Below are 26,281 nucleotides of genomic sequence, written 5' to 3' on the forward strand. Positions count from 1 at the left end.
ATACAGGAGGAGGGTTGTACTGTTTTGGACACTCCTGCTGAAGGCAGCATCATTGCTGCCTCCTGTGAGGGACATCAACTTGCGCAAAGGCTGCGTCTGAGACATCCAGAAAATGTCAAGAGAATCATATCAAACCAGTATCAAAGCCTTATCTCCTCTCTGAAAAATGAGTATACTTAAAGGAGGATTCAAATTACCCCCACTTTGTTCCAATTCCAAGTTCTACCTGACCAAGGACGAGGGTACTCGAATGGCTGATGTGTGCCCATGGTTGGAGTGTGCCTTACATACAGGCTCCCAGAGGTGAGGGGACATCACCTCAAGTCTGCACTTCTTGATAGGAGAGCTAATGTGTATAGCACCCAGAAGCCTGCCTGGTGAGAGGGGAACAATGAGTGCCAGGCTCTGCAGCAGTACAGCCTGCCCAGGAGAGATGCCCAGTATATTTCCAGCATGAGAAACACCCAGAGAAAGCTGACTGCCATTCGGAAAACAGCCAGGAGACATCTGTGTTGTGTGGGGGGGTCTTCCAGTCTCCCTGAGCAGTTCCCGTTATGAACTGTGCCAAACCATTCAAGAATCAACATTGTGTAGTCTGGTGCCCTGATATGTGCCGGCTGCTGCCTGACATCAGAACTGCCCCAAGAAAAACCAACATTTGATGTGAAAGCACTGATCCAACCTGGCAGGCCGCAACTTCCACTGACAGCCATTCGCTGAAGTCCCAACCCTGAGGTGGCAACTGCTATCACTGAGCACTCGTCTACAACTGGCCTGGGTGGGAAGCCACAGCTGTCAAAGATGAGCATCGCCGTGCAGGCCCTGCAGGATTGCTGAACTAATTAAAGCCAGCAGTCCTTGACCCCAGTGCCACTACCACTCCACACAACTGAAGCTGCAGCTAAAGGAAAGGGTCCGCCGAGCAAGCCCGCCAATGCCACCAAAGCCATAACTCCATCAAGGAGGCAGAGAGAAATCTTTACACTGTGCACTTTGTCCATGTGAACTTTAAGGTGAGAGTGATTTAGATGATCTACACATGAGCCAGTTGGATGATCTAGAGCAAAGTGCACCTGTGCTTGAATAAGGCCTACTCCTGTATGACATCCTGTAGATCGTAGACATTAGAAATCCTAGAGAGGGCCGAGTGTTGCATATTTCTGGGGATCATAGATTGCAACCATGTCTAAGAAACCAGGCCTCTTTGCAGATGAAACTCACTTTTTGCCCCCATTTGGACTACTAGATGCTGTTTTCCGACTCTGGCAGTGCACTGAAGCCTGCTAACCAGGCCCTGTGCTGATGCTCTCTCCCTAAAACACGATGTAGCAAATTGGTACTCCCAATCGGCATGGACTTTAACCCCCTTATAAGTCCCTAGTAAGGTGGTACCAAGGTTACCCAGGGCATGGGAATTAAAGTGGTCCACAGGGCCTGGAGAATTGTTTGTCCTAACCCGGGTAAACGTATGACAGGAGGCATCCAATTGCAGAGCGCAGGAGCAGTAAAACTGCTTGAACTCGACTTTGCCCTAACCATGTAAAGTTAATGCACTATTTTGTTTAAGGGTAGTCACCCCTAAGGATGGCCTCCTGAGCCCAGGAGGCAGAGTGCATCATATAAAGGTGAAGACATATAAGTACAGATTTATATGTCCCTATAGTCGACTTCTCAATTGGAAACTGCTATAAGTGTTCAGCGGTCCATAGGATAACATGGGCTGGCATGCAAGCCTTACTGAGGTTGTCAGCACCAATATGGTACAGCTGAAGTATGTAATCTTTGGTATCAAACAATATGCCTCATCACCCCTGACATGATTCTCTTGCCAAAGACAATGTGGCATGCACCCAGATTGCTACCTTAGAGGTTGCCCATCTGGTTGCCCGAGCCTTTCCTGTGCTCTGGCTGAAAGCCCAAAATTGCTGCCGCCAAGTCAGAAATCGACCCCTGTGAGGAGGTGTGAACTTTCCCAGGAATCATAAACAAAGGCCTGGACAGGAAGTATGACGCACCTCCCTCCCCAAAAGGCTGGCTAGTGAAGTAGAGCATTAAGGCGGCGAGCTTCAAAGCATGTACCGCGTCTGATATGGAAGCAGGCTGCCTCACAGAGGAGGAAAAAGCCCTCCACCTGCCCCAGGACACATTTACACCCAGGCAGGTGGGAAATTAGATAGTCAGGCGGTGTATACCCCCAGAAGACGAGCCACCCCTCTAGAGTGGGCGCCCGGTCTGTACAACAAAAGACGGTTTCTGCCAGTTTTAGAAGTGGCAGAATAGAGGGTTCTGGGTAGAAAAGGTGACCCACGCCCCGGACGTGATCACCTAAGGGGAGGAATAGCTATACGAACTAGCAATCCTTTGGCTACTTTCTCACACACCCCTAATTCCCCTAAATGTAGGATTTAAGGGACACCCCTGACACCAGAGGCTGAGTACTGAACCAACTTGCATCAAAGGGGACAAAGAAGAGACCAGTGTCCGCGACAACAGGACTTACACATACTAAAAGAAGGAAACTCGGCACCTGTGGCATTTCTCCTGGAACTGCATGACTGCAACTCATCCTAGCCCAATGCTCGGTTTCCTAGACAGAGGGACCCCAGTCAGAGCCAGAAGCAACCTCAGACTCTCCTGGACTGTTGCCACTTGTCCCCTATTACAGCAGGTAAAACCCAAGCACCGGAACCAAAGAATCGCTAGCTATTGACCTCTATCAAGTCTCAGGCAGCTAACGTGTTCCAATGGATGTCAAAAATCGCTTTCTGTTTGCCTTACCACTACCAAGGCTTGCTGGTGGATAGCACAGCTTCCATTACCTTTATTCAACACTGCATCAAGAGGGAACTCCACAGCATCATCAACCAACATCAGCACTGGCTCCATTACAGACTTTTTGAATACATTTTGTGACTTGGTCCTGTACGACCAAACACCCCCAATGCGTACCACAGAACTTTACCAACAAGTGACCAATTGTCACTAGTGTCATTTCCCATTCACCACAATGTTAACGTTTTACTATATTTAAATGCACCAATTTCTTTTCCTTCCAAAATTCATAACCCCGGGTAAACTGCTTCAATTGTGCTCATTGAGGTGTCTAAAATGATATAAAAATCTGCTTTATTTTTTATAAATTAGTGTTACATTACTTTCGAGTCGTGTCAATTACTTATTATCCATTTTGGTACTCTGAAATGCTAAACACGTTCCGCTAGTAAAGCCTGACTGCTATGTGCCGCACTACCAGGACTGAGCTAAGGTTTTATTATTGTGAATCTACGGACCATCGTTGGGGTTTCCTGATGGTATTACATCGTGAGGCCTAACCAATCTCACTACATAATACTCCACATTCCTACACCATGTGATTGTACCTTTATTGAACTGTTTGATATTTCATTTTTCTCTGAACTTGAAGATCTTTCTTCGTAACTAAATGTAACCAATGTGCTGGACATAAAATTATTGTGTCTACTGGTTGGCTGTTCACGAAAGAGGTCGCACACTGCTCGTCCTATCAGCGTGTTACCCCGGAGCATGATGGTCGATGAAGTCAGTATCGGCGGGTGCGCTTCTACCATAGTCTTGAATCTTGAGTGTAATCACAGTTGTGCTGGCCATCCCTGGACACGTGTTTCGAGGTTGTTACCTCTCATCAGCAGGGAATAGGCGTGTGTAAGGGGTTGCTGCGTAGGCTGCCAAAAATGTTCTTAGGTCCAGATACCTCTCGTGGCGCGCAGGTGCGTAACCTCGAGGTCGTCACCTCCACCGGCTCAAGGGAGCCTGTATAAATAGTAATCACGAAAGAGGTCGCACACTGCTCGTCCTATCAGCGTGTTACCCCGGAGCATGATGGTCGATGAAGTCAGTATCGGCGGGTGCGCTTCTACCAGAGTCTTGAATCTTGAGTGTAATCACAGTTGTGCTGGCCATCCCTGGACACGTGTTTCGAGGTTGTTACCTCTCATCAGCAGGGAATAGGCGTGTGTAAGGGGTTCCTGCGTAGGCTGCCAAAAATGTTCTGAGGTCCAGATACCTCTCGTGGCGCGCAGGTGCGTAACCTCGAGGTCGTCACCTCCACCGGCTCAAGGGAGCCTGTATAAATAGTATTCACGAAAGAGGTCACACACTGCTTGTCCTATCAGCGTGTTACCCCGGAGCATGATGGTCGATGAAGTCAGTATCGGCGGGTGCGCTTCTACCAGAGTCTTGAATCTTGAGTGTAATCACAGTTGTGCTGGCCATCCCTGGACACGTGTTTCGAGGTTGTTACCTCTCATCAGCAGGGAATAGGCGTGTGTAAGGGGTTGCTGCGTAGGCTGCCAAAAATGTTCTTAGGTCCAGATTCCTCTCGTGGCGCGCAGGTGCGTAACCTCGAGGTCATCACCTCCACCGGCTCAAGGGAGCCTGTATAAATAGTATTCACGAAAGAGGTCGCACACTGCTCGTCCTATCAGCGTGTTACCCCGGAGCATGATGGTCGATGAAGTCAGTATCGGCGGGTGCGCTTCTACCAGAGTCTTGAATCTTGAGTGTAATCACAGTTGTGCTGGCCATCCCTGGACATGTGTTTCGAGGTTGTTACCTCTCATCAGCAGGGAATAGGCGTGTGTAAGGGGTTGCTGCGTAGGCTGCCAAAAATGTTCTTAGGTCCAGATTCCTCTCGTGGCGCGCAGGTGCGTAACCTCGTGGTCGTCGCCTCCACCGGCTCAAGGGAGCCTGTATAAATAGTATTCACGAAAGAGGTCGCACACTGCTCGTCCTATCAGCGTGTTACCCCGGAGCATGATGGTCGATGAAGTCAGTATCGGCGGGTGCGCTTCTACCAGAGTCTTGAATCTGGAGTGTAATCACAGTTGTGCTGGCCATCCCTGGACACGTGTTTCGAGGTTGTTACCTCTCATCAGCAGGGAATAGGCGTGTGTAAGGGGTTGCTGCTCAAGACTTGGGTTGAAGCGCACCCGCTGATACCGACCACATCGACCATCATGCTCCGGGGTCACACGCTGATGGGACGAGCAGTGTGCGACCTCATTCAGACATACTATTTATACAGGCTCCCTTGAGCCGGTGGAGGTGACGACCTCGAGACAACGCACCTGCGCGCCTTAAGAGGTATCTGGACCTACGAATATTTTCGGCAGCCCACGCAGCAACCCCGTGCACACGCCTAATTCCTGCTGATGAGCGTTAATGAACGCAAACACGTGTCCAGGGATGGCAAGCACACCAGTGAACACCCTCAAGTCTCAAGACTTGGGTAGAAGCGCACCCGCTGATACCGACCACATCGACCATCATGCTCCGGGGTCACACGCTGATGGGACGAGCAGTGTGCCACCTCATTCGGACATACTATTTATACAGGCTCCCTTGAGCCGGTGGAGGTGACGACCTCGAGACAACGCACCTGCGCGCCTTAAGAGGTATCTGGACCTACGAATATTTTCAGCAGCCCACGCAGCAACCCCGTGCACACGCCTAATTCCTGCTGATGAGCGTTAATGAACGCGAAACACGTGTCCAGGGATGGCAAGCACACCAGTGAACACCCTCAAGACTCAAGACTTGGGTAGAAGCGCACCCGCTGATACCGACCACATCGGCCATCATGCTCCGGGGTCACACGCTGATGGGACGAGCAGTGTGCGACCTCATTCGGACATACTATTTATACAGGCTCCCTTGAGCCGGTGGAGGTGACGACCTCGAGACAACGCACCTGCGCGCCTTAAGAGGTATCTGGACCTACGAATATTTTCGGCAGCCCACGCAGCAACCCCGTGCACACGCCTAATTCCTGCTGATAAGCGTTAATGAACGTGAAACACGTGTCCAGGGATGGCAAGCACACCAGTGAACACCCTCAAGACTCAAGACTTGGGTAGAAGCGCACCCGCTGATACCGACCACATCGACCATCATGCTCCGGGGTCACACGCTGATGGGACGAGCAGTGTGCGACCTCATTCGGACATACTGGTTGGCTGTTGATTTCTATTTGCTTGCTCTGCCCCCTACCTCCGTTTGACTGCTCGATCTCGCTATCCTGTGAGTCAAATGTAGGAAGGGATGTCTTTGGCAGAGTTTTCAGAGCCACATTAGGACAGACCCCTGAATACCAGAAGCAAATGACCTACACGATTGAGGATCATTCGCCTCTCTCTGGCCTGTTCACCTCCACCCCCACCCTCCCTCCATTCCCGAACGCAGTCTGACTGTGCAAAAGGAGTGCAGAGCTCTGATCTGGCGCACAGTGATTTACAGCAATGAATGGGCACTCAGCTGTAAATACAATCAGTGGATATAGCAAAGTCAAAGATGCTTTATTCGGTATGTAAAGATACAACCATATAGCAACAGACATAATAAACAAAATAACATACATATGTTTCAGTTTTTTAGAGCATATTTCCACTGAAATATGTTCAAAATATATCAAAGTAAAACACAAAACATTATACAATTATTTCTGTGTACAATATACAGCAGCAGCATTTGTCCAGTATTAATATATGTGCAAATTGGCCTGATAAAGTGCAAAAATTCAATACCATCCTTCCTAAAGTGCGATATGCATTTAGCAGCACAGAGCCGAATATTTAAAAAGGTCTAACTATGCCGAAGTAAAGTACAAGCACTGTACCATTCTTTCAGTGCACAATATACAGTAGCAGCAATTATACAACGTTCATATATGTGCAAATTAGCATGATAAAGTGCAAAGTGTCAATACCATCCTTCCCAAAGTGCAAAATGCATTTAGCAGCTCGAATCCGGAAAAATGAATTCATATAATAATTGATTTTCTTACAGAAATACATTTTAAAATATAAGTGGCCACATGAAAACATACATCTGGAGTCTCTAGATTAAACATCAGTTGCATCGCTGTTTGTACGCCACGCGTGTTGTATTTTAAAAAGATGGGTTTCAAATAAAATTTTCTAAAAGAAGTATAAAAGTTACAAGATAGCATAAAGTGACAGGTGCTCTGTTTGGATTTATTATCACAAGGACACAGACAGGTGCCGGGTTTCTTAACCACAGGAAAAGCCACTAGGTGATGCACAATTCCCAAACGGAGACGGGTCAATACAAAACGATGGGAATTAATACTAACAACAGTGAGATAAGTTTGGAAACCTTCATTGATGTTATATTCCAGGTAGAGATTGAACGTACTTTGTTTTGCATATCTTTCTGTTCTAATCCCAGCTGTATATTTAAGGAGTGAAACTTTCAGCTCCCACTTCGATAGTGTAGAACCTATTGTTGGATCTTTAAAAATGTTTAGACCATACAATGTTTTGTACCAATGTTGTATATGGCTCAGCCAGGGGATATTTGATCGGCGGTCAAGTTTAATACAATCAGTAATTACATCCTGGGTAAACTTTGTCTCCTCCTTAGCCCAAATTGAGCGCCATAGGGACAAAGGACGTAGAACAGTTAAATCATTAACATGATTCATGTCAAGTTCCCTATGTATTATCTCAGTTGAAGCCGTAGCCGGGGCACTGATTAATCGTTTTAAAAACACATTCTCCTCGCGCTGGATCAGTTTGGCACTCGGGGCATCATGCCCCCAAACCCCGGCCCCATATATGGCTGAGGATATACATCTTGCATTAAATATGGTTAACATTTCATAAATTCTGCGACCCCCTAATTTGGCTGCAAATCTAAAAATACAACTTGTGTTCCTAACCATTTTAAAAAGAACACTTTTTTGTTCATTAACCCATCTCCCGTCTCCTGAAAAAGTAATACCTAAATAACAAAAACTACTGACAGATTCTAATCTCTTCCCGTCTAAAAAGAAGGGCTTGCATTTTCTTGATCTCTTACCACATATCATTGTAACCGTCTTCCCTTTGTTAATTTTCAACTTCCTACTTTCAGTAAATACGTGGAATTGATTAATTAAATGTTGCAGTCCATTGTGAGTCCTAGAAAGGAGGACCGCGTCATCCGCGTATAAGAGGATTGGGATCGGGTTACCATTGATGATAGGTGCATCTGCATTAGTCTGTCTTAAAATTTGATCAACCTGATTTATAAAAAAGAGAGAACAGTAGAGGGGCAAGTACGCATCCTTGTCGGATACCTCTCCTGATTTTAAAAAAAGGGGTGCACTCACCATCTGTTCCAAATCTAACTTTACTGGACAAATTGTTGTACAGTCGGGCAAGCAGATGGATGATTTCAGTAGGGGCACCCATTGCCAACAGGGTAGGCCAGAGCAGTGCGTGTTCCACCAGATCGAATGCTGAACTCAAGTCAGCAAAGCACAGGAAAAGATTACCAGCTTTAGCTTTGGTATACTTGCCGACTATGAGTTCCAGGTTCACGCACTGCTCCATTGTACCCATTCCCCTACGGAAGCCATACTGGACTGGGGATAAGATGTTTTTTTCCTCAGCCCAGGCTTCCAATCTCACTAATAGGGCTCGACTAAGAATTTTAACTGTCGAGTCCAAAAGTGAGATGGGACGGTAATTTCGGGCCTCGGACCTAGATCCTTTTTTGTAGAGGGGTACAATAATTGACTGACCCCATGTCAGTGGTAAACTATCTTCCACCGCAGCATTAAAATAACGTGTTAAAATTGGGGCCCAAAGAGTCATTTCATGTTTGTAAAAATCCATGAGTACCCCATCAGGCCCAGGTGCTTTACCCCCCTTACTATTTTTAATTGCCTCTGTGACTTCATCCAGAGTTAAAAACAACTGCATTTTCTGCCATTTAGAACATGATGCTGTATCTGTATTAAAAATAGACCCATCTAAATTAAAATCAGAGTTAAAAATCTCTGAAAAGTGAACAATCCATGCATGGCAGCTGACATAAGAACTGACTTCAGGAATGTTATCATTCGTTCCCAAAATAGTTTATGATTTTTTGTTTCGGCAGCCATATCTAGTTTGTTCCAAGCATCGTTTTGCAACTCTTTTTTCCTGGATGCCAGAGCAGACTTATAATTAATTCGCCCTTCTCTAACTCTTTCTCTGTCTCTTGGTTTGTCATCAAGCACTATTTTTAGCATTTTTAGGGTCTGGGCACAATGTTTATAAAACCACACAGTTTTATTTCTTTTGGGCTTTCTATTTCTTACGGCCAAAGAGTTCTCAACAGTACTCGTAATTTTTAGAAAGTTAGAGAGTAAGGCGGGCGCGGTCACATTTAGTGCTAGGCAATAATCAACCTCTCTGCTACATTTACAGATGATATCCTTCGTCAATTTATTAGGGTCTATTTTGGTCCATTTGATTCTCATGCCGTTCGGTCTCTCGGCCGTGATCCCTTGGACAGGCCTGACATACACAATTGTTTTTGGGCCCCAACCCATTAGTTCCACTGAGATACTAATATGGTCACTCACAGGCTGCTCTATTACCCAGACGTTGGAGTAAACAGAGCCATTTGACACCAAAATATGATCAATATTGGAGTGGGCGTCCCTCCCTCTAAATGTCGGGCACTTTTCATTGTTTTTATTCTTTGTACATTCTAGTAGCTCCAGATTTAATTTAGCTACCAGATTGTTCAGTGCACTACCATAATTACTGTGTGGAAAATGGTTAAAAATGATATTGTCACCCCCCGGATACTCTTCCCGGTGTCCGCAAATCCCCTTCCGGGTGTGACTACAAGCTTTGATGTTAAAATCTCCTGTCCAGAGTATTACAGAGCTATTATTTAAAAGTGCGATTGCTTCTTCAATTGCACACTCAACGTCCGGAACGATCTTATCCCGGTTGGGACCCACAATATTATTATAAAAATTCACAATAATTAAATCCCTGCCTTGGCTGTGTGTTAAGCGCAAGACTGACGCATGCTCACCCACCACCACATATCCCCCAGCATTAAATTCCGTTAGTTTTGTGGAGACCAGAGTCAGTAGGCCGCCCTTTGCTCTACCAGCCTTAGATGCTACTGCTGCCACACTGTAAGAGGTGTAACCATCAACTTGTATTTGTTCTCTATGCCACGTCTCTTGTAGACATATTATATCGTAACCATATATAATAAAGTTGTCCCAAAATGGGTGCATAATTTTGCAGCAATTCCCGCTACGTCCAGGTGGTAATTACAAGGGAGTCGGCATGATTGCCTCTTGTGGCCTCAGGATGGTTAGTCAATAATGATGATGTTTCTAGACTCGCTATCATATTAATCTCATGTGTAACGTTTACATTTGTCACAATTACATCATTATCTTTACATAATTCATTACTGGACAAGTTTAAATTTGACTCAGTTACAACTTTTACACAGCTTTGGCTCCCCCAACTCTTTTTCCATGATTACTGTATCGCCAGATACAACAATTTCAGATTGAAGGGCCATAAGTGATACATTCAGTCAGTCATTCTCCTCTAATGAGTTTAACAACTGAAATCTGTTGAAAATTGGGACCGTAAAGTTGTCATATATATTAAACAATAAAGGAGAAGAAATGGGGGGGACATTAGGATGGTTGAAGTGGGCAGCTCTTGGATGCTGGAAAGAATGCGTAGTGATTTGTCTTCCTGACTGATTCCTGTAAAAATAATCAAGTGGGAACAACGTGATGTTATATTCTTGATTGGATTGCATGGGTGCATCTAAAATCGAATCTCTCGCCCATTCAGTAGTCCTGTAATTTATAACTATGCAGTCCCCATTTATCTCCTTTTTATTTGGTCCCACCCATCCTACCCTCTGTGTAGTAATAATCTCACTAGCCCCTCGTATTATGAAGCCACAGTTTTTCACCAACCAGTGCAGGGTTTTATTTTTTAAAGTTTCCTGATTTTCAAATTGGGTGGGCAGCAGTTTGGGTACATTAGCGAGGATCGCTACGTATGGTCTACATTCCGGTGGTAAATTAATTGTCGCTGGGATGATGTTATTAGTGTGGCGCCTCGGTACTGGCAGATTCTTGTTGTTATAAACGTGATCACCTGTATTCCTCTGACCCCCAGATATACATCAAGTATAGTAACTCGAATTCCTAGTGGGCACACTAGGAATTCGAGTTACTATACTTGATGTATTTTTGCTCAGTCTCCCAGATGGTACATTAATTGTAGGAGATCTGGCTTGCATGCCCAGATGTTCTAGGACATCCAAGTTAGCTATACCCAATTTTTCTAGATTCTCTACTTTTTTACTTAGGATTTCTAGAGTTTCCATCACTGGTGCAATGTAGGATTTTATCGTTTTTTCCAAATATTGCACCAGTACCTCGACACTAGTTGGAAATAGTGTTTCCTTTGGGTGTGTATCCTTTGGGTGTGTACTTCCGCTATATTGGTGTATCTCACCCTCCCTCTCATGGGCTACTGGAATTTGTCCTACTCTCTTCTTTTTGCATCTAAATGTCTTACCCTGCTTATTGATTATCAGCCTTTTCCTACTATGAGTAGATTTCCTTTTAGACCGGGCAGACCTGCAATCGATTTCACTATTTAACAAACTGGTGTCACTAGTTTCTACGATGGGGATAATGCCATGAGAACATCCTTGGATTAAACTACATTCTCATCGTTATACTTCTACTTCTACTTCACCTAACCAATGTAGCATTCTTCTACTTCAGTAAGCCATCAACTACAAAGATTTAAATATTGTCTGGGAATATATATTTCTTTTGCTCTTCGTTGTAAAATGTTGATTGAAGTTCAACTACAATTGAAGTTAACAGCGTATCTCTGAGGAAATTTATTGACAAAACGTGAGTACTTTGACTGGTTCATGTTCGGACTATACTTCATTGATGTTCAATACTTTCATTCCGAAAAGTAAACTTTGTCCACTTGTTTACCTTTCAAATTGCCTTTCCGTTGTTGCGCATTTCTTCAATTCACTGCCTGGCAACGCGTGTGTGCATGAAACAAGCGCTCGCACCTCAACGCCATGTGTTGCTTAGTAACGTGTGACGCATGAGAAGCGCATTGATTTGCACATCAGAGGTCACGTCGCGTAACCCCGCATTTTATACGTGCCTCCATCTTGGATTTCTACGAACCGAGTTACGAGTTAATTTAACCATTGGAGCACATCAGTACTTCGTTTTTCTTAAATTTACACGTATTTGTGCAGCATTTTCTACAATTTCGACCAGCATTGTAAGTTTATTCAATATTTTTTATTGTTTTAGCCTTATCTTAATTTTCTTCGAACAACATGAGTAACACCAATTCTGCTTCCACAAGTAATTCTTCAAACAGTTCTGCAACTTCCTCATGCATCAATATAAATATTAGCACGCCTAAAGAGTTTTTAACTTCACCTGGTGAACCAAGTATAAAGTGGTCTGAGTGGAAGGAATATTTTCTCAATTATATAGCCACTCTAGAGGACAATGTTGGAACTTTGTTCCCTGAGCGTAAATTGAGAATGCTTCTACATAGTTTTGGTCCAGAAGGTTTAAGAGTCTATAATCAGATGCAGAAACCAGAAAGAGCAAGTGATATTGACATTTTTAAAGCTGCAATTTCTGATTTAACTGGGCATTATTCACCTATAGTATGTATTGGTGTTACCAGACGTGCATTTTTCAAAAGGAAACAGTTGGAGAATGAATCAGTAGAGGAATATGTTTCCCAATTGAAATTGCTTGCCATGCATTGCAAATTTGGAGTATTACACGACGAACTCATTCGTGATCAAGTTGTTGTGTGTTCCAGGAATAAGAGTATTCAAGATAGACTATGGATTGAGGGAGAGTCTAGTCTGAAGGATGTAATAACTTTATTGAAAAAAGCTGAATTATCGGATAGAAGCTCCAAAGCTTTAGCTGATCAGTCTGGAACTACTACTTCTACAGTTAACAAAATTTCAGTTAAATCTAATAAGGAGTTGTTGGGCAAGAAGGGTCATAAGAAGTTTCAATCCGATAGGAATTCTCAGAGAAAGTCTTCAAACTCAAAATCTTTTACTAGGAAATTGTATAATAACTATGATTCTTTTTCCTTTGCTTGTTATCGTTGTGGTGATAAGAATCACAATGCAGGTTTTGAGAAATGTCCCGCTAGGTATGCCAAATGTTCTAATTGTGGGGTTGTGGGGCATTATGCTAAGGTCTGCAATAGAGGTTCTTCACAGTCATCTAAAATTTTCCATGTTAATAATACTGATTCTTCTGATTATGATTCTGACAGCGATTCTCCTTCACCTTCCACATCTGGAAAGTCTCAATGCAATGTGGTAATATGTTCTGACAAGAGTGTTAAAAGCTACTGTTAAATACTGTGCATGGTCATAGATAGTGAAATTTGTTTTTAGCTCAGTTTGTTGAATGATATATTCATCTGTACTGTGGGGATGTTTCGTGTTTTTATGGTACATAATTTAGGATTGTTATTTATGTGTATTTATACTAGTTTTTTTTATTGTTTTTGTTATTTTAGAAAAAGGAGGATAGTAGGTATTTTGTTATTTTAGAAAAAGGGAGGATATGTAGTATCTGGTGTTTCCCTTTAAATGTCTCGTTCTTGCATGCATGCATTTCTTGTGTATCTCTTTGAATGCTGGTGTTCTGTGTTCTACAGAGCACTGTTAGAATGCTGTGATGTACTAATGTTCATTTTATCATCTGGCACCGAAGTACATGGATGTGCTTTTCTTCTTGGAATAAAACTACAATTTAACTATTCTTCAAGCGGTACATTTGAACATTTTGTGAATACTACATCGGACCAGTGGGAAGCTGTGTCATCCTCACTCAGCACAGCACGTAACTGAAGCACCAGAACGACACTTCGCCAAACGAATCCACGGCATCTGCAGAAGTTTTGAAACCTGCTACCATGCTTTGTTTTTAAGCACAAAAACGAGAGGAAGGAGAAAATACTTTGGAGGCACTCCTGACGTCACTTTCCGAGTGCGCGCGCTTTCTCCGTTTGTTTAAAACGTTGCCAAGTAATGTTGTCACGCGCTTATTTCTGCATGCATGGGTTTACTTTCTTCATGATGCTTCCTAGCAACAGCGTCACAACACTACAGCGTAGTTCCTACGAGCAGTTCTTCGACATTCTGGCATCAACGTCGCATGTACGCAGCTGCCAGTGTCACAACACTACGTAGAGCAACAATCTTTGTTTTCCTCACATTTGGCTTCAATTTCCATAGCGTCTCAAGATTACAACACTTACGGTGATGCGCACACCATGATAATTGCTTGCGGTCTTTATTTCTTCAGCACTTTGCATTTACCAGCGCTCACGGTGATGTGCACACCTCTATCATCTTTCATTTAAGTAAGTTTTTCTACATAATTTCATCTTTATCAGTTCATACAAATCTGTTGTCCAACGAAAGGTATTCATCCTCAGGAAACTTTTATCAGTGCTTATTACGGGGATACGCACACCTTCAACCATTATTATTTACAGATACATTTCCCTTCATTCACAAAGTGGGCACAATCTTATTTTATTATTTACAATTCTCTATTGTTTTATTATTTGTGCTCTTATGGCTCAACAAATTGCAGTTCCACTACCTCTGCAGTTCTTAAGTGAACCAGGTGTTCCCTCTATAGCATGGGAGGACTGGATTATAATTTTTGAGAACTATCTTGATGCATTAGACGGAATTTTCTGATAAGCGGAAAAAAGCATTACTTCTCAGCGCTTTAGGCAAGGAGGGGCAACAAATCTTCAGATTTCTTCCTCAGGCGTTACAAGCTAATGGGCAACCTATGCCTGACCTATTTAAAGAAGCTATTTCAAGATTAGAGGTAAGATTTGCTAAGGAAGGAAATGTAGTAATGAACCGGTATAAGTTTTATACTCATCGTCAACGTAGTGAGGAATCCATAGATGAATTTGTTGCACGTCTTCGTGAACTATCAGTGAACTGCAAGTTTGGCACCATGACCGATGAGTTGATTAGAGATCAGCTAATAGTGCAATGCAACAATCGCAAAATACAAGAAAGGTTATGGGAAGCCAAGAATCCGATTTTAAAAGTTGCCATTGACTTAGCAAAAGTCATCGGACAGTCAGAAATTTGTATGAAGGAACTATAGAAAACTAGTACACAACAAGATACTGATACTGATAAAAATTATTTATAGAGCACACGTACACCAGCGGTTTCTTGGCGCTTAAGAGGATGGACTGAGGTTGCAGCAATATGGTGAAATTAATTGTATGCTTGAGAGAAAAGCCAGGTCTTGAGCGACATCCTAAATTGACGATAGGAGGATGTTCGACGGAGATCTGGGGGGAGGGAATTCCAGAAAAGGGGGCTTGTGAGGAAAATCTCAGGCCATCATGCTTTTTGCGTCTGAAGGTGCATGGGGACAAGAGATTGGAGCAGGAAGATCGTAGGACCCGGGAAGGGACATAACAGTGGATTCGAGAGGCAATAAAGACGGGCCTTGGGAGGAAAGGGCTTTATAGATCAAGCAGCCCAGTTTAAAGAGGCTGCGCTGGGCCACAGGGAGCCTACGAAGGCTCTTAAGGAGAGGTTTAGTATGACTAGACTTTGGCTGGCCATGGAGAAGCCTGGCTGCTTGATTCTGGATGAGTTGGAGTTGGTGAGATTGGTACGCAGGTATTCCAGCGTACAGGGCGTTCGCATAGTCAATGCGGGATATAACCAATCCCAGAGTGACTTGGACGAGGGCTTCATGAGAAAGGAATCTGCTGATTTTCCTGATTCGGCGTAGGTGGAAAAAACAAACAGAGACCACCGATTTAAGTTTGGCCCTCATTGAGAGGTCATTACTGATGGGGACGCCTAGGCTCTTGACCAAGTTAACAGGGGGTGGTGGACAGCCTAGGGAGAGGGGCCAGAAATTGGAGTTCCAAGCTGTAATTCGATGGCTGGAGGGATCGGCTCCATTTTGGCTTGTAGTGGGGTTAAATATATGATAAAAGTACAATCTCTCCTACGACAAGCTGAACTTGGGGACACAAGTAAAGTAGGAAACAGTAACCTCAATGCCTGAAATGTTATCAAGGATGAAAAACAGGTTAATAACGGGCTAGAGCAAAGGATTTAATTAAGATGGCTAGCTAACCACTTTTATGGACCATTGGCCTCTTATCTAGCGTTATACAAAATAAGCCTACCAAATGAAATTCATGATTTTAAACACACGGTAATGGGCAAGGTAATCTTGATGATAATTTTATGTAATGTGAATTATAAATTGCTTGAAAATTTTAAGGATTATTTTTCTATTGTGTTTTTGTAATGATTTTAAATAATCAAAAACAATAAAAGAAAATATATTTTTTGGGTGTTCCAAGGATTTCCTGGAGGCCCCGTGAGAACCAGCTCAGTCGTATCAGGATTAAGCTTGAGCTGGTTTACGTTCATCCAACTACTGATGAAAGTCATGGTGGATTGGATGTTCTCTATAGAGGAGGGGGAGGAATCGATGTTGAAGATGAGTTGAAGGTCATCTGCACAATTGAAGAGGACTACTGATCTTTTTTGGAGTTCAGAAATCAGAGGAAAAATTTACAGGTTGAACAGTAGGGGGGAGAGGGGGGAGCCCTGTGGGACTCCACAGGTGAGGCTTTTTTCCTCTGTTGTGAAGGTGGAGAGATGAACCGCTTGATTTCGGTCTTGGAGGAATGATGTGAGCCACCTCAGCGGTGGGCCCCGGATGCCGGCGTTCTCGACCCGATCGAGGAGGACAGCGTGGTCGAAGGTATCGAACGCCGCCGACAAATCCAGGCGCACCAGTGCTTGTGAGGTGTTCTGATCGGCCCCCTTTCTAAGTTCGTCATGAACAGCCAGGGCAATAGACTCGGTAGAGTGTTGAGGCCTGTAACCGGCTTGGTGGGGATCTAGATAGTGAGAAATTTCCAAGAAAGTGCTAAGGCAGTTTGCTACAAAGGCCTCCAGAATTTTTCCCAAAAAGGGGAGCAACGAGATGGGGCAAAAATTGCACAGTACCTCAGGGTCAGCACCTGTTTTTTTGAGGATGGGCGAGACTACCGCTGTTTTAAAGGAAATGAGGACCACACCAGAGGTAAGGGAGTTGTTGAGAAGGGAAATGGGAGGGTCGGGGATGTTGAGGAAGATCTCCCGAGCAATATGTGGGGGACAACTGTCCTGTGGAGAGCCGGAGCGAACTTTACTAAGGAGGGAAAAGAAGACCTCCTGAGTAATCAAGGGCAAGTTAGAGAAGACAGAGGAGTTACACGGTACATCGCCGAAATCAGGGGGTGAGACAGCCTTAGGGATGCTAGTTTTGAGTTATCTCAACAAGAGGTGTCTGAAGTGTCAGAAAAGTGTGTAGCAGAAGAAAGTGATTTGGTGATGAAGAACAAATGGCGCTAGTTGATAAGAAGAAAAAGTCATTGTGCAAAAAAAATACTTTTGCAAAAACTTCCAACAAGATGTGTTCATGGTGTGGCAGTTGTGGTCACACGCCTGAATCGAGATTTTGTTATGCGTCTAATAACGAATGTTTAAAGTGTGGTCGCTTGGGACATTTGTCGAAAATGTGCAGAACCAAAGGTCGCTCTAAGGTAGCGTTTGTACAAGATGCATCTTCTGTACCGAGTAGGGAGCCAGATAGGTTGTTGGTGGTCGATGACTCTAACATAATCTCTGAGAATGATAAAAGGGAGAACAGACCTAAAGCCTTATTTATCATTGAGGGGCGTGAAGTGTCTCTTATGGTTGATACAGGTTCCAGATATACCATCATACCCAAAGTCATGTTTGAGAAAGAGTGGGATAGTATTACATTACGAACAATTGATATCTCTCCTGAAGGTTTCCAGGGTGACCTGATAGATTTGTTGGGTTACTTCAAAGCAGACATTTTATTCCACAACAGGTCTACTAGGGGCAAAAATGTATGTCTCGGTTGATGGTCCACCAATTTTAGGTTGGGTCCATCAACACGATCTTCACATCATAGTCAATCCCAGGGCACCCTGTCAAGTTATGGTAGTGGATGATCATACTCTAGATGACATCTTGCAAGAAGTCAAAACTTTTTTTTCGAAATGAACTACGAGGATTGAAAGGATATGTACACAAAATCAAGTTGAGTAAGGATGCTCTACCAGATCAACACAAAGTAAGAAGAGTTCCCCTAATTGTTAGGGATGAGGCCAAGCCCTTAATCAATGACATGTTACAAAGTGGTTTAATAGAACCTATAGAAGCTTCTTCATGGGGGTCCCCAGTCGTCATGACCAAAAAAGTCTGATTGCAAAATAAGATTCTGTGTGGACTTGAGGTCACTAAACAAATGCATACTAGCAGGCATATTTCCTTTACCCAACTTTGGAGAATTAGTGTCCACTTTGAAGGGAGCGAGGTTCTTTCACAAGTTAGATCTTAAGAACGCGTATCACCAAATAAAATTACATTGTGACTCAAAACATCTCACTGCGTTCATAACAACCGAAGGAACATTCCAGTTTACAAGACTTCATTTTGGGCTCATTTCAGCAGCCAGCATTTTTCAGCGTATGGTTACAGAGTTGTTTAAGGGCATCAAGAAAGCAGTGTTCTTTCAAGATGACATTCTGGTGTTTGGTGACTCTATTGCTGATCACAACCAACTGCTGAAAACTGTTTTGCAAAGAATAGCTGAAGCTGGACTTACTTTACATAAAGAAAAATGTTAATTCCTTGTCCAACAGATTGAATATATTGGGTATGAGATATCAGCTCAGGGTATAAAGCCCAAAAGGAATCTCTTGGAGGCTATTCGCCTAGCTCCATGTCCTACTGACAAAGACCAGTTGCGTGCCTTCATGGGGTTAATTGAATAATATTCAAAATTCGTAAAGAACTTCTTCGACAAAACCTTGACATTGAGGGTTTTGCTCAAGAAATGTGCAAAATTTGTGTGCGGCACTGGTCAAATGACATGCTTTAATCTAATCTAAAAAGAAATTCGTGAAGCCAATGTCTTGGCTCCTTTTGACGTAAAGCATACCTCTGTTGTATTGGTAGATGCTAGTCCTACAGGTATTGGCGTTGTACTCCTGCAGAAACACCCTGAAGGTGAGAGCCATTGCCCTCGCATCTCAGACTCTTACACCTTTAGAGCAAAATTATTTAGTAATTGAAAAAGATGCTCTTGCTGATGCATGGGGTGTTCAGTATTTTCGTACTTTTCTTTGGAGCACAACATTTCTTCTTAAGACTGATCACAAGCCCTTAGTTCACATTCTATCCCCTGGTGGGGCTGGAAAGGGTTCTCCCAGGTTAGCAAGACTAGCAGCCAAACTTCAAGAGTATCAGTATGACATCTCTCATATATTGGGGTGGCGCAACTTTCTAGCTGATTGTCTTTCTAGACTTGCTATCAAGTGGGAAGATCTTGATGATGCTTCTTTGGATGTTGCCAATGAAGAAGGAGCTGTTGCTTCAGTGCAAGATGTGCTTGCTGTTTGTGAGGGTACCTTTACTCACAATGAGTGGTGTGAAGCTATGGCAACAGATCTTGTTCTCAAAGAATTGTTGGGTTTGGTCAAATGAGGTTCCAGACGGGAAAGTTGTATACATGTCTCAGCCTGTCCTTTTCTTAGTGTTTTGGATGAGGTGGCAGTCTGTGGTGACTATGTTCTCATGAGAGGTGATACATTAATTCCTCCTTCCAATTTAAGGCACAAGCTTCTCAAACTAGCCTATGAAGGACACTTGGGACAAACATTAACCCAGCGCAGACTCAAAGAAGATTTTTGGTGGCCAGGCAAGGATTCACAATTTTTGTCCTGGGTGGAAAAATGCTCTGTTTGTAGGGAGGGAGGAAAAAGGCTTAAAGTTACTAGTAGTTCAGCTATTGGTCACATCACTGCTCCAAGTTGTTTGTGTCATAGTGTTTGTCTAGATTTTATTGGGCCCATGGACGATCTACATGTCATTCTTTGCTTTGCCATAGTGCCATTGATGTTTATTCCAAGTGGTTAACTGGCAGTTTTGTTAAGGATATCCCCACTGAAACTACTATTGCTTTCTTGAAAAATATTTTCCAAGAGGAAGGTTAGCCTTCTGTACTTATCACGGACAATGGTACCCAGCTTATCGCTCACAAAATGTGTTCTTTTCTGTCTCATTGTGGTGTAGTACATTGTCGCACATCCTTATACAATCCACTGGGGAATGGTCTGTTTGAGAGAATAAACTGTGTTGTCAAGGGGATAATCCAAATGGCTTGCTCCAGTAGTAGATTTGCTCTTGATATGGTTCAAGAGATGGTATGGTCTTATCACACCACTACACACAGCAATAATGACAAGTCCCCTTTTGAACTTATGCTAGGTAGACTTTGTGGCACTAAGCTTACACCTTCATGGATCAAAGACTGGTTGCTAAAGTAGGTCATCGCAACCATGTTCCTATCTTTAGTTCCACCTGTTCTTCTCCTTCAATTGCTAGAGGTGATTTGGTTAAAGTAAAACCTGGAAGACTATCTAAGGGTCTTTCAAAGTTTAAGGAGCCTTACACTGTCAAAGATGTTGTTCCTCATTATGTATGTTGAAGCATGTCCAGATGAAGGGGCATTTGATTTAAAACGAATTACCAATTTATAGGTTAAAATTCACTATGCAAATTGCTTTGAAACTGAAGATAATTAAGTGAAGTGTGAGCACTCTACAAACCGGAAAATTACCATGTCCTCTGTACCCGCAAATATTCCAGAAGTCATGGATTTGCATACATTATCATTCAGGTCGAAGGTCATCAGTTTCACACCTAAGAAAGAAACTTATCAACCCAATGTTGGAGTTTCCGTGTTCCATTTAGTATCTAGATGAGCGGTTCTTAGCCCTTTAACTTTTATGGAAGACCAATTAATCATTACTGGAAACCGGGACCCCCAGTGTTATTATTGGAATCTGGGGACTGCCATTGAGTCATTGTTTGAAGCTGGGGACCCCGGCTTGAGCAATTTCGAAGATTTGTACTGCAAAACAATACACAAAATTAATGAAACAAGCATTCATAAAACAAACACACATTTTGCTTCTTTATGTACATACACTTTATTAATCTGTTAATATTATATTTTTTTAATTTTCTAAGCTTTCACGGACACCCATAGTAGGTATAGCAGACCTTAAATGGTCCCTGGACCACAGATCTAGAGGAACTCTATTAGATGTTCTGTGCTTCAATGATGTATATGCAATGTCATGGCAGGATTACATTGCGAACACTTGGGTTTAGGAAGGGCCTTTTACCAGGTGTGCTCAGACCAATGGGTGGATAGATAACTCCAGATCCATAAACACTCAACCCCACTGAGGTACACATTTACACAGATGCACACATGCATGTGCACACAGATGAATATGTATTTGTACACCCTCACAGATAGATCTCTTCAGTGCATGCATACACAAACTCAAAGAGGCTCCCACTCATACAGATGGACACATTATTGTGCAGTCACACACATGTACAGATGTGTGTACACGCTCAGATGAATATCTCCAGACAGTGAATTCACAAACACACATATGCACATTCTCCAGATACCCATGCATACACAAACAGATGCATAATTATATAATCTCACAGATGTATATATCCAGAATCATGCATACACAAACTCACAGAGGCACACAGACCACCAGATCTTGTGATATGCAAACTCACAAACATATGGAAGTACAAGCTTACAGCTAATAAGATCAAGGCATACACATTCCTAAAACACACATGCACACACATTTGCACATGTATTGGCTTATTCTGAGGCTCAAAATACATAAATACATACAAACACACACACAAAGACTGAACCATGCCCACAAAAATACACAACTTTAGAGATGCACGAGCATGCAAGCAGATAACTCCAGAACCATCCATACATGAACACATACTGTTACACATAAGTGTGAACATGCCCGCACACATACACAAACACACTCACTCAGGTATATACTCACTGCCAGATAATGCTACACAAGTAAATGCATACATTAATACATTCCAAGTAAGGATGTAAGTATTACCTTAGGCTGAACAGGAGCATTTTTATTTTTACTTAATTTAAGACACACCCTTGGCTGATTTTAGCCCAATGTCAAACAGCAGTGACTATGTTTACCTTATGTGTATCACAACTCAGTCTGCAGGGTGTCATCGGCTTCTGTGTGTCTTGAAATTTAAGAGGTATACACAAGTACATGGGCAAATACAGACACACAGAGACACAACACTCACTGCAGCCACTCACTCTGATCATTTTATATTCTTTCTCTTCCTTGACTTTAGACTCCAGAATATATTCCTCCTTTTTCTTCAGAAGACGCAGCCAATCTTGAAGTTTTACCTGCAGAGATGAGAATGCAAGAAATATGTGTAGATCCGTAGAGTGTAGTCTAACTTATAAAAAATATCATTACAGGACCAAACATACCTGCCAAGACTGTGAATACCAGCCACACATACAGATTGTAGATATCAGTTATACATATCCAGATTGTAAGTACAGCCCCCAGTATCACAAACAAGGACACAGACCAGGGTGTCACCTGTTTGCACCTTTTCAGATCTGGAAGGCCCTAGGGCTAGAATTCCAGCTCCAGGTAAACTAGCTTCGTCATTGGCAATTACTTCTACTTTATAAAAACATTAGTATTTTACGCATAAACCCATAATAACATTTGTGGCACGACTTTAAAAATAAACTTTGTCCTGTTGACATTTTCAAACCACTAAGTGCAAGTATCTATAACTCTAGCCTGGGCGGGACGTCAGCACAGAATAAACCGGGAAACACTCATTTTGTCGTACGACAAGGGGGATTAGCAGCAAAAGACTTTGAGCTGTACTGCTACTGTGAACAGGCACAGCACACACTACTGTATATACCCTCTGCAATATATGGCCCACTTACAGATTGAGCAACACATACCACATCAATACCCTTGAGTGCCCTGATTCAGAGGGCACCTCGAAGGAGCCGTCCTGAATTGAACTCAGGCAAGAGTGCATGAATGGCCTGAGGAGGCTTATACGCCCATCACTCGCGGCTGACAGGCAGACCCTCAACAGAATAAGAAGGTGGGGATTGTTGAATATGTATTTTTATCTTACATTGTCATGTATGTTTTCCATTTCCATGATATGCGTCACACCCTGTCATCTCCGAATGTTCGGAGACTACATATGTGACGTCACCGCTGCCATCTGTCAGATGTCGTTCCACTCTGCCAGTGACTGCGTCCCTCCTTCTGGCTCCCTGTGGGCCCTTTTACTCTTTTAATAAAAGTAAACTATTACTTTACTTAAACGTCTATTCCATTATTTAAGTCCCCCACAACAATTGGCGACGAGGACGGGGATCCGACTTGGGCCCACGGGGGATGATTATTTCATGAGAAGAATCGCGGTACTGAATGAAGAGTCACCGCGGAGGATTCGGTAAATGAAAAAAACAAGGGATGCGGAAATTAACGTTAAAGAACCTGAAGTAAGTGCAGCGTGGAAAGTGACTTGCGAGGTAAAGGCTGCCGGCGTAAGCGCTCTGAGGAAATCCTGTCAGCTGTGTCGCGTGAGGCATGCTGGGAAAGGAAGGCTTGACATCTAAATAACCATTGGATGATAGCCACAAACGTCACCGAGCGTCAAATGCGTGCGGCCATTTTTGAGAAAATAAATTACCTCAGAGTAAACACGGTGCCAATACTATTTGCATAGAGCGCGAGTGATGGCAAAAGCGGCGTTTTGAACGCTACAATATTAACGCGTTTAACCAATTCTTTGAGAGGAAACAAAGTGTGAGTACAATACACTGTATAAACTTGAGCAAGTAAACAAAGGAGAAGTAAATGAATAAATAAAGAAATTTTGGCAACCGATTGAACAGCACATGAAACAGCAAAGTGAAGTTACTTGTTAAAATTACAAGGGAAACAAAACATACAAGGAAAAATTCTAGAAATTAACATGGCACAAAGCAATAACGTATGTGTGCCACCACTCTTTCTGGATGAGCCTGGAAAACCAGCAATGAAATGGAAGAAATGGATTAGGGCATTTGAGAATTATATTGTGTCCATTGATGGGAAAGGATATGATGCTGAGAGGAAATGTTCATTATTATTTGGCCTTCTAGGGAGAGCTGGGCAGGAAGTGTTCGATAGTTTACCGGAGTATGAAAATCCCCCAGGAGTCTTTATACCTTTAAATGAGTACTAGGAAGCAATAAAGAGACTTGAGGTACAATTTGATGAAGAGAGTAACATAATGGTAGGAAGGCACAAATTTGCGCTAAGAAAACAACAAGAGGGGGAAACAATGATGAATATATTGCATGTTTGCGTGTCCTAGCTAAAGAATGCGAATTTGAGGACATGACGGATATTTATATCAGAGACCAGATTGTATTTTACTGTTACTCAAAAAAGGTACAGGAAAGATTGCTATCATGTAAAAAGCCGACGCTGCAAGAAGTTGTAGACATCGCAAAAGGGATAGAGAGGTCAATGGTATCTACAAAAGAGTTGTCTAATGCATGTGGTAATACTAATGTATTTTATCTACAGGACAAAAGAAAAGGTGAGAACAAAAGCTATGAGAAAAATTGGAGTGAGAGAAAGGTAGGAGGGAAACAATTAAGTTGTTTTAGATGCGGATCAAAAGAGCATTTAGCAGACTGCAAAACATGTCCTGCGATGGGTAAAAAATGTATAAAATGTAAAAAATTTGGACACTATTCAACTTTATGTAAAACTAAAAAAGTATATAGTAATGTAAACGTAAATACTGTAGTAGACTATGACGAAGAAATGTGTGCAAGTATAATTTTATATGTAGAAATGGTTGATGGGAAAATAAAAGGACCAATAGGTGATGCAAAAATTGTTGATGTTGAGCTGCAATTCACGGCAGACTCAGGATCACCGATCACAACCATATCAGATAAACTATTCGAGGAGAAATGGCATGATGTAATTTTAATGGAGTCTGATGTGAACCCAAAAGCTTTTGGTGAGCAAGATATAAATATGTTAGGATATTTTTGTGATACAGTTACATTCAGAGGGAGAATCATTAATACCAAGATCTATGTGGCAGAAAAAGGGAGGATTTTGATTGGATGGAGAGATTTGGCGAAATTAGGAGTATTATTAAAACCAGGTGCAAAGGATCCTATAATTTTGAGTGAAGATTGGGTGAACAGTGTATGTTTAGATGACAATCAGAATGAAATTAAATGTACTATTGAAAAATACCGGGATGTTTTCATAAATGAAATAGGTTGCGTTAAAGGTTTCACGCATGAAATAAAGCTAAAAGATGGTGCCGTTCCTAGTAAACATAAGGTGAGAACCATTCCATTGTCGATAAGAAAGGAGTTGAAGGAAGTCCTAGATAAATTGAGCAATGAAGGTGTGATCGAAGAAGCTGATGAGTCAGAGTGGGTATCAGCTATTGTAGTTTCTAAAAAGAAAAAAACTGGAGAAATAAGGTTGTGTGTAGACCTCAGAAGTCTAAACAAGAACATCATAGTAAACTGCCATCCACTCCCAAAGATCCAAGACATATTTCAATCGGTTTCTGGTTCAAAGTATTTCACTTTAATTGATTTGAAAGCTGCATATCACCAGGTATGTTTGACGGAAAATTCAAAGAAGTTGACAACATTTATCACACCATTTGGTGCGTACAGATACGTCCGCCTACCATTTGGTTTGGCTTCCTCATCGGGCGTTTTTCAAAAATTGATGGACATCTTATTTAGTGGAATGAAGGGTGTCGAAGCATTCCAAGATGATATCCTAATACATTCAGAAACTGTACATGATAATCTGAAAATTCTTGAAAAAGTATTAGGCACCTTAAAAAAAAGAGGAATGACTGTCTCTAAGGATAAGTGCAAGTTCTTGACAAACAAAATAGAGTACTTAGGTCATGTTTTGTCTTCTGAAGGAATCACTCCAATAGATGATCTTGTGAAGGCCATAAAAGATGCACCAAATCCAAATGATAAGGAGAGTTTAAAATCATGTTTGGGCCTCAGCGAATACTACGCTAAATTCATTCAAGGTTATGCTGAGAAAGTAGAACCACTGAGGAAATTACTTTGAAAGAATGTGGCATACAATTGGTCTACTGAACAAGAGCGAGCATTCAAAGTAGTAAAAGAAGAAATAGCGGGCGCTCCCGCTCTAAAACCTTATGATCCTGAACTAGTAAATGTAGTTACTGTTGATGCAAGCGCCAAAGGGATTGGAGCTGTTTTCTGTCAGCTTCAAGGTAACAGAGAAAATACAATCGCGTTCATATCTAGAAGTTTAAATGATACTGAAAAGAATTATAGTACCATTGA

At 42.5% G+C, this 26,281-nt stretch overlaps 1 protein-coding gene across 1 annotated transcript in view; it reads right to left on the reverse strand.

Annotated features, from left to right (window-relative positions):
• Positions 1–26,281, reverse strand: part of LOC144754214 (E3 ubiquitin-protein ligase TRIM39-like) — a 256,583-nt gene that overhangs the window by 120,566 nt on the left and 109,736 nt on the right. Inside the window, exon 2 of the mRNA XM_078641799.1 lies at positions 22,181–22,276. Within this exon, the coding sequence (XP_078497925.1) occupies positions 22,181–22,276 (96 nt within the window). The remainder of the gene's footprint in view (positions 1–22,180; positions 22,277–26,281) is intronic.

The sequence above is a fragment of the Lissotriton helveticus genome, chromosome 5_1 (assembly GCF_964261635.1).
Source record: "Lissotriton helveticus chromosome 5_1, aLisHel1.1, whole genome shotgun sequence".
NCBI classification, from domain to species: domain Eukaryota; kingdom Metazoa; phylum Chordata; class Amphibia; order Caudata; family Salamandridae; genus Lissotriton; species Lissotriton helveticus.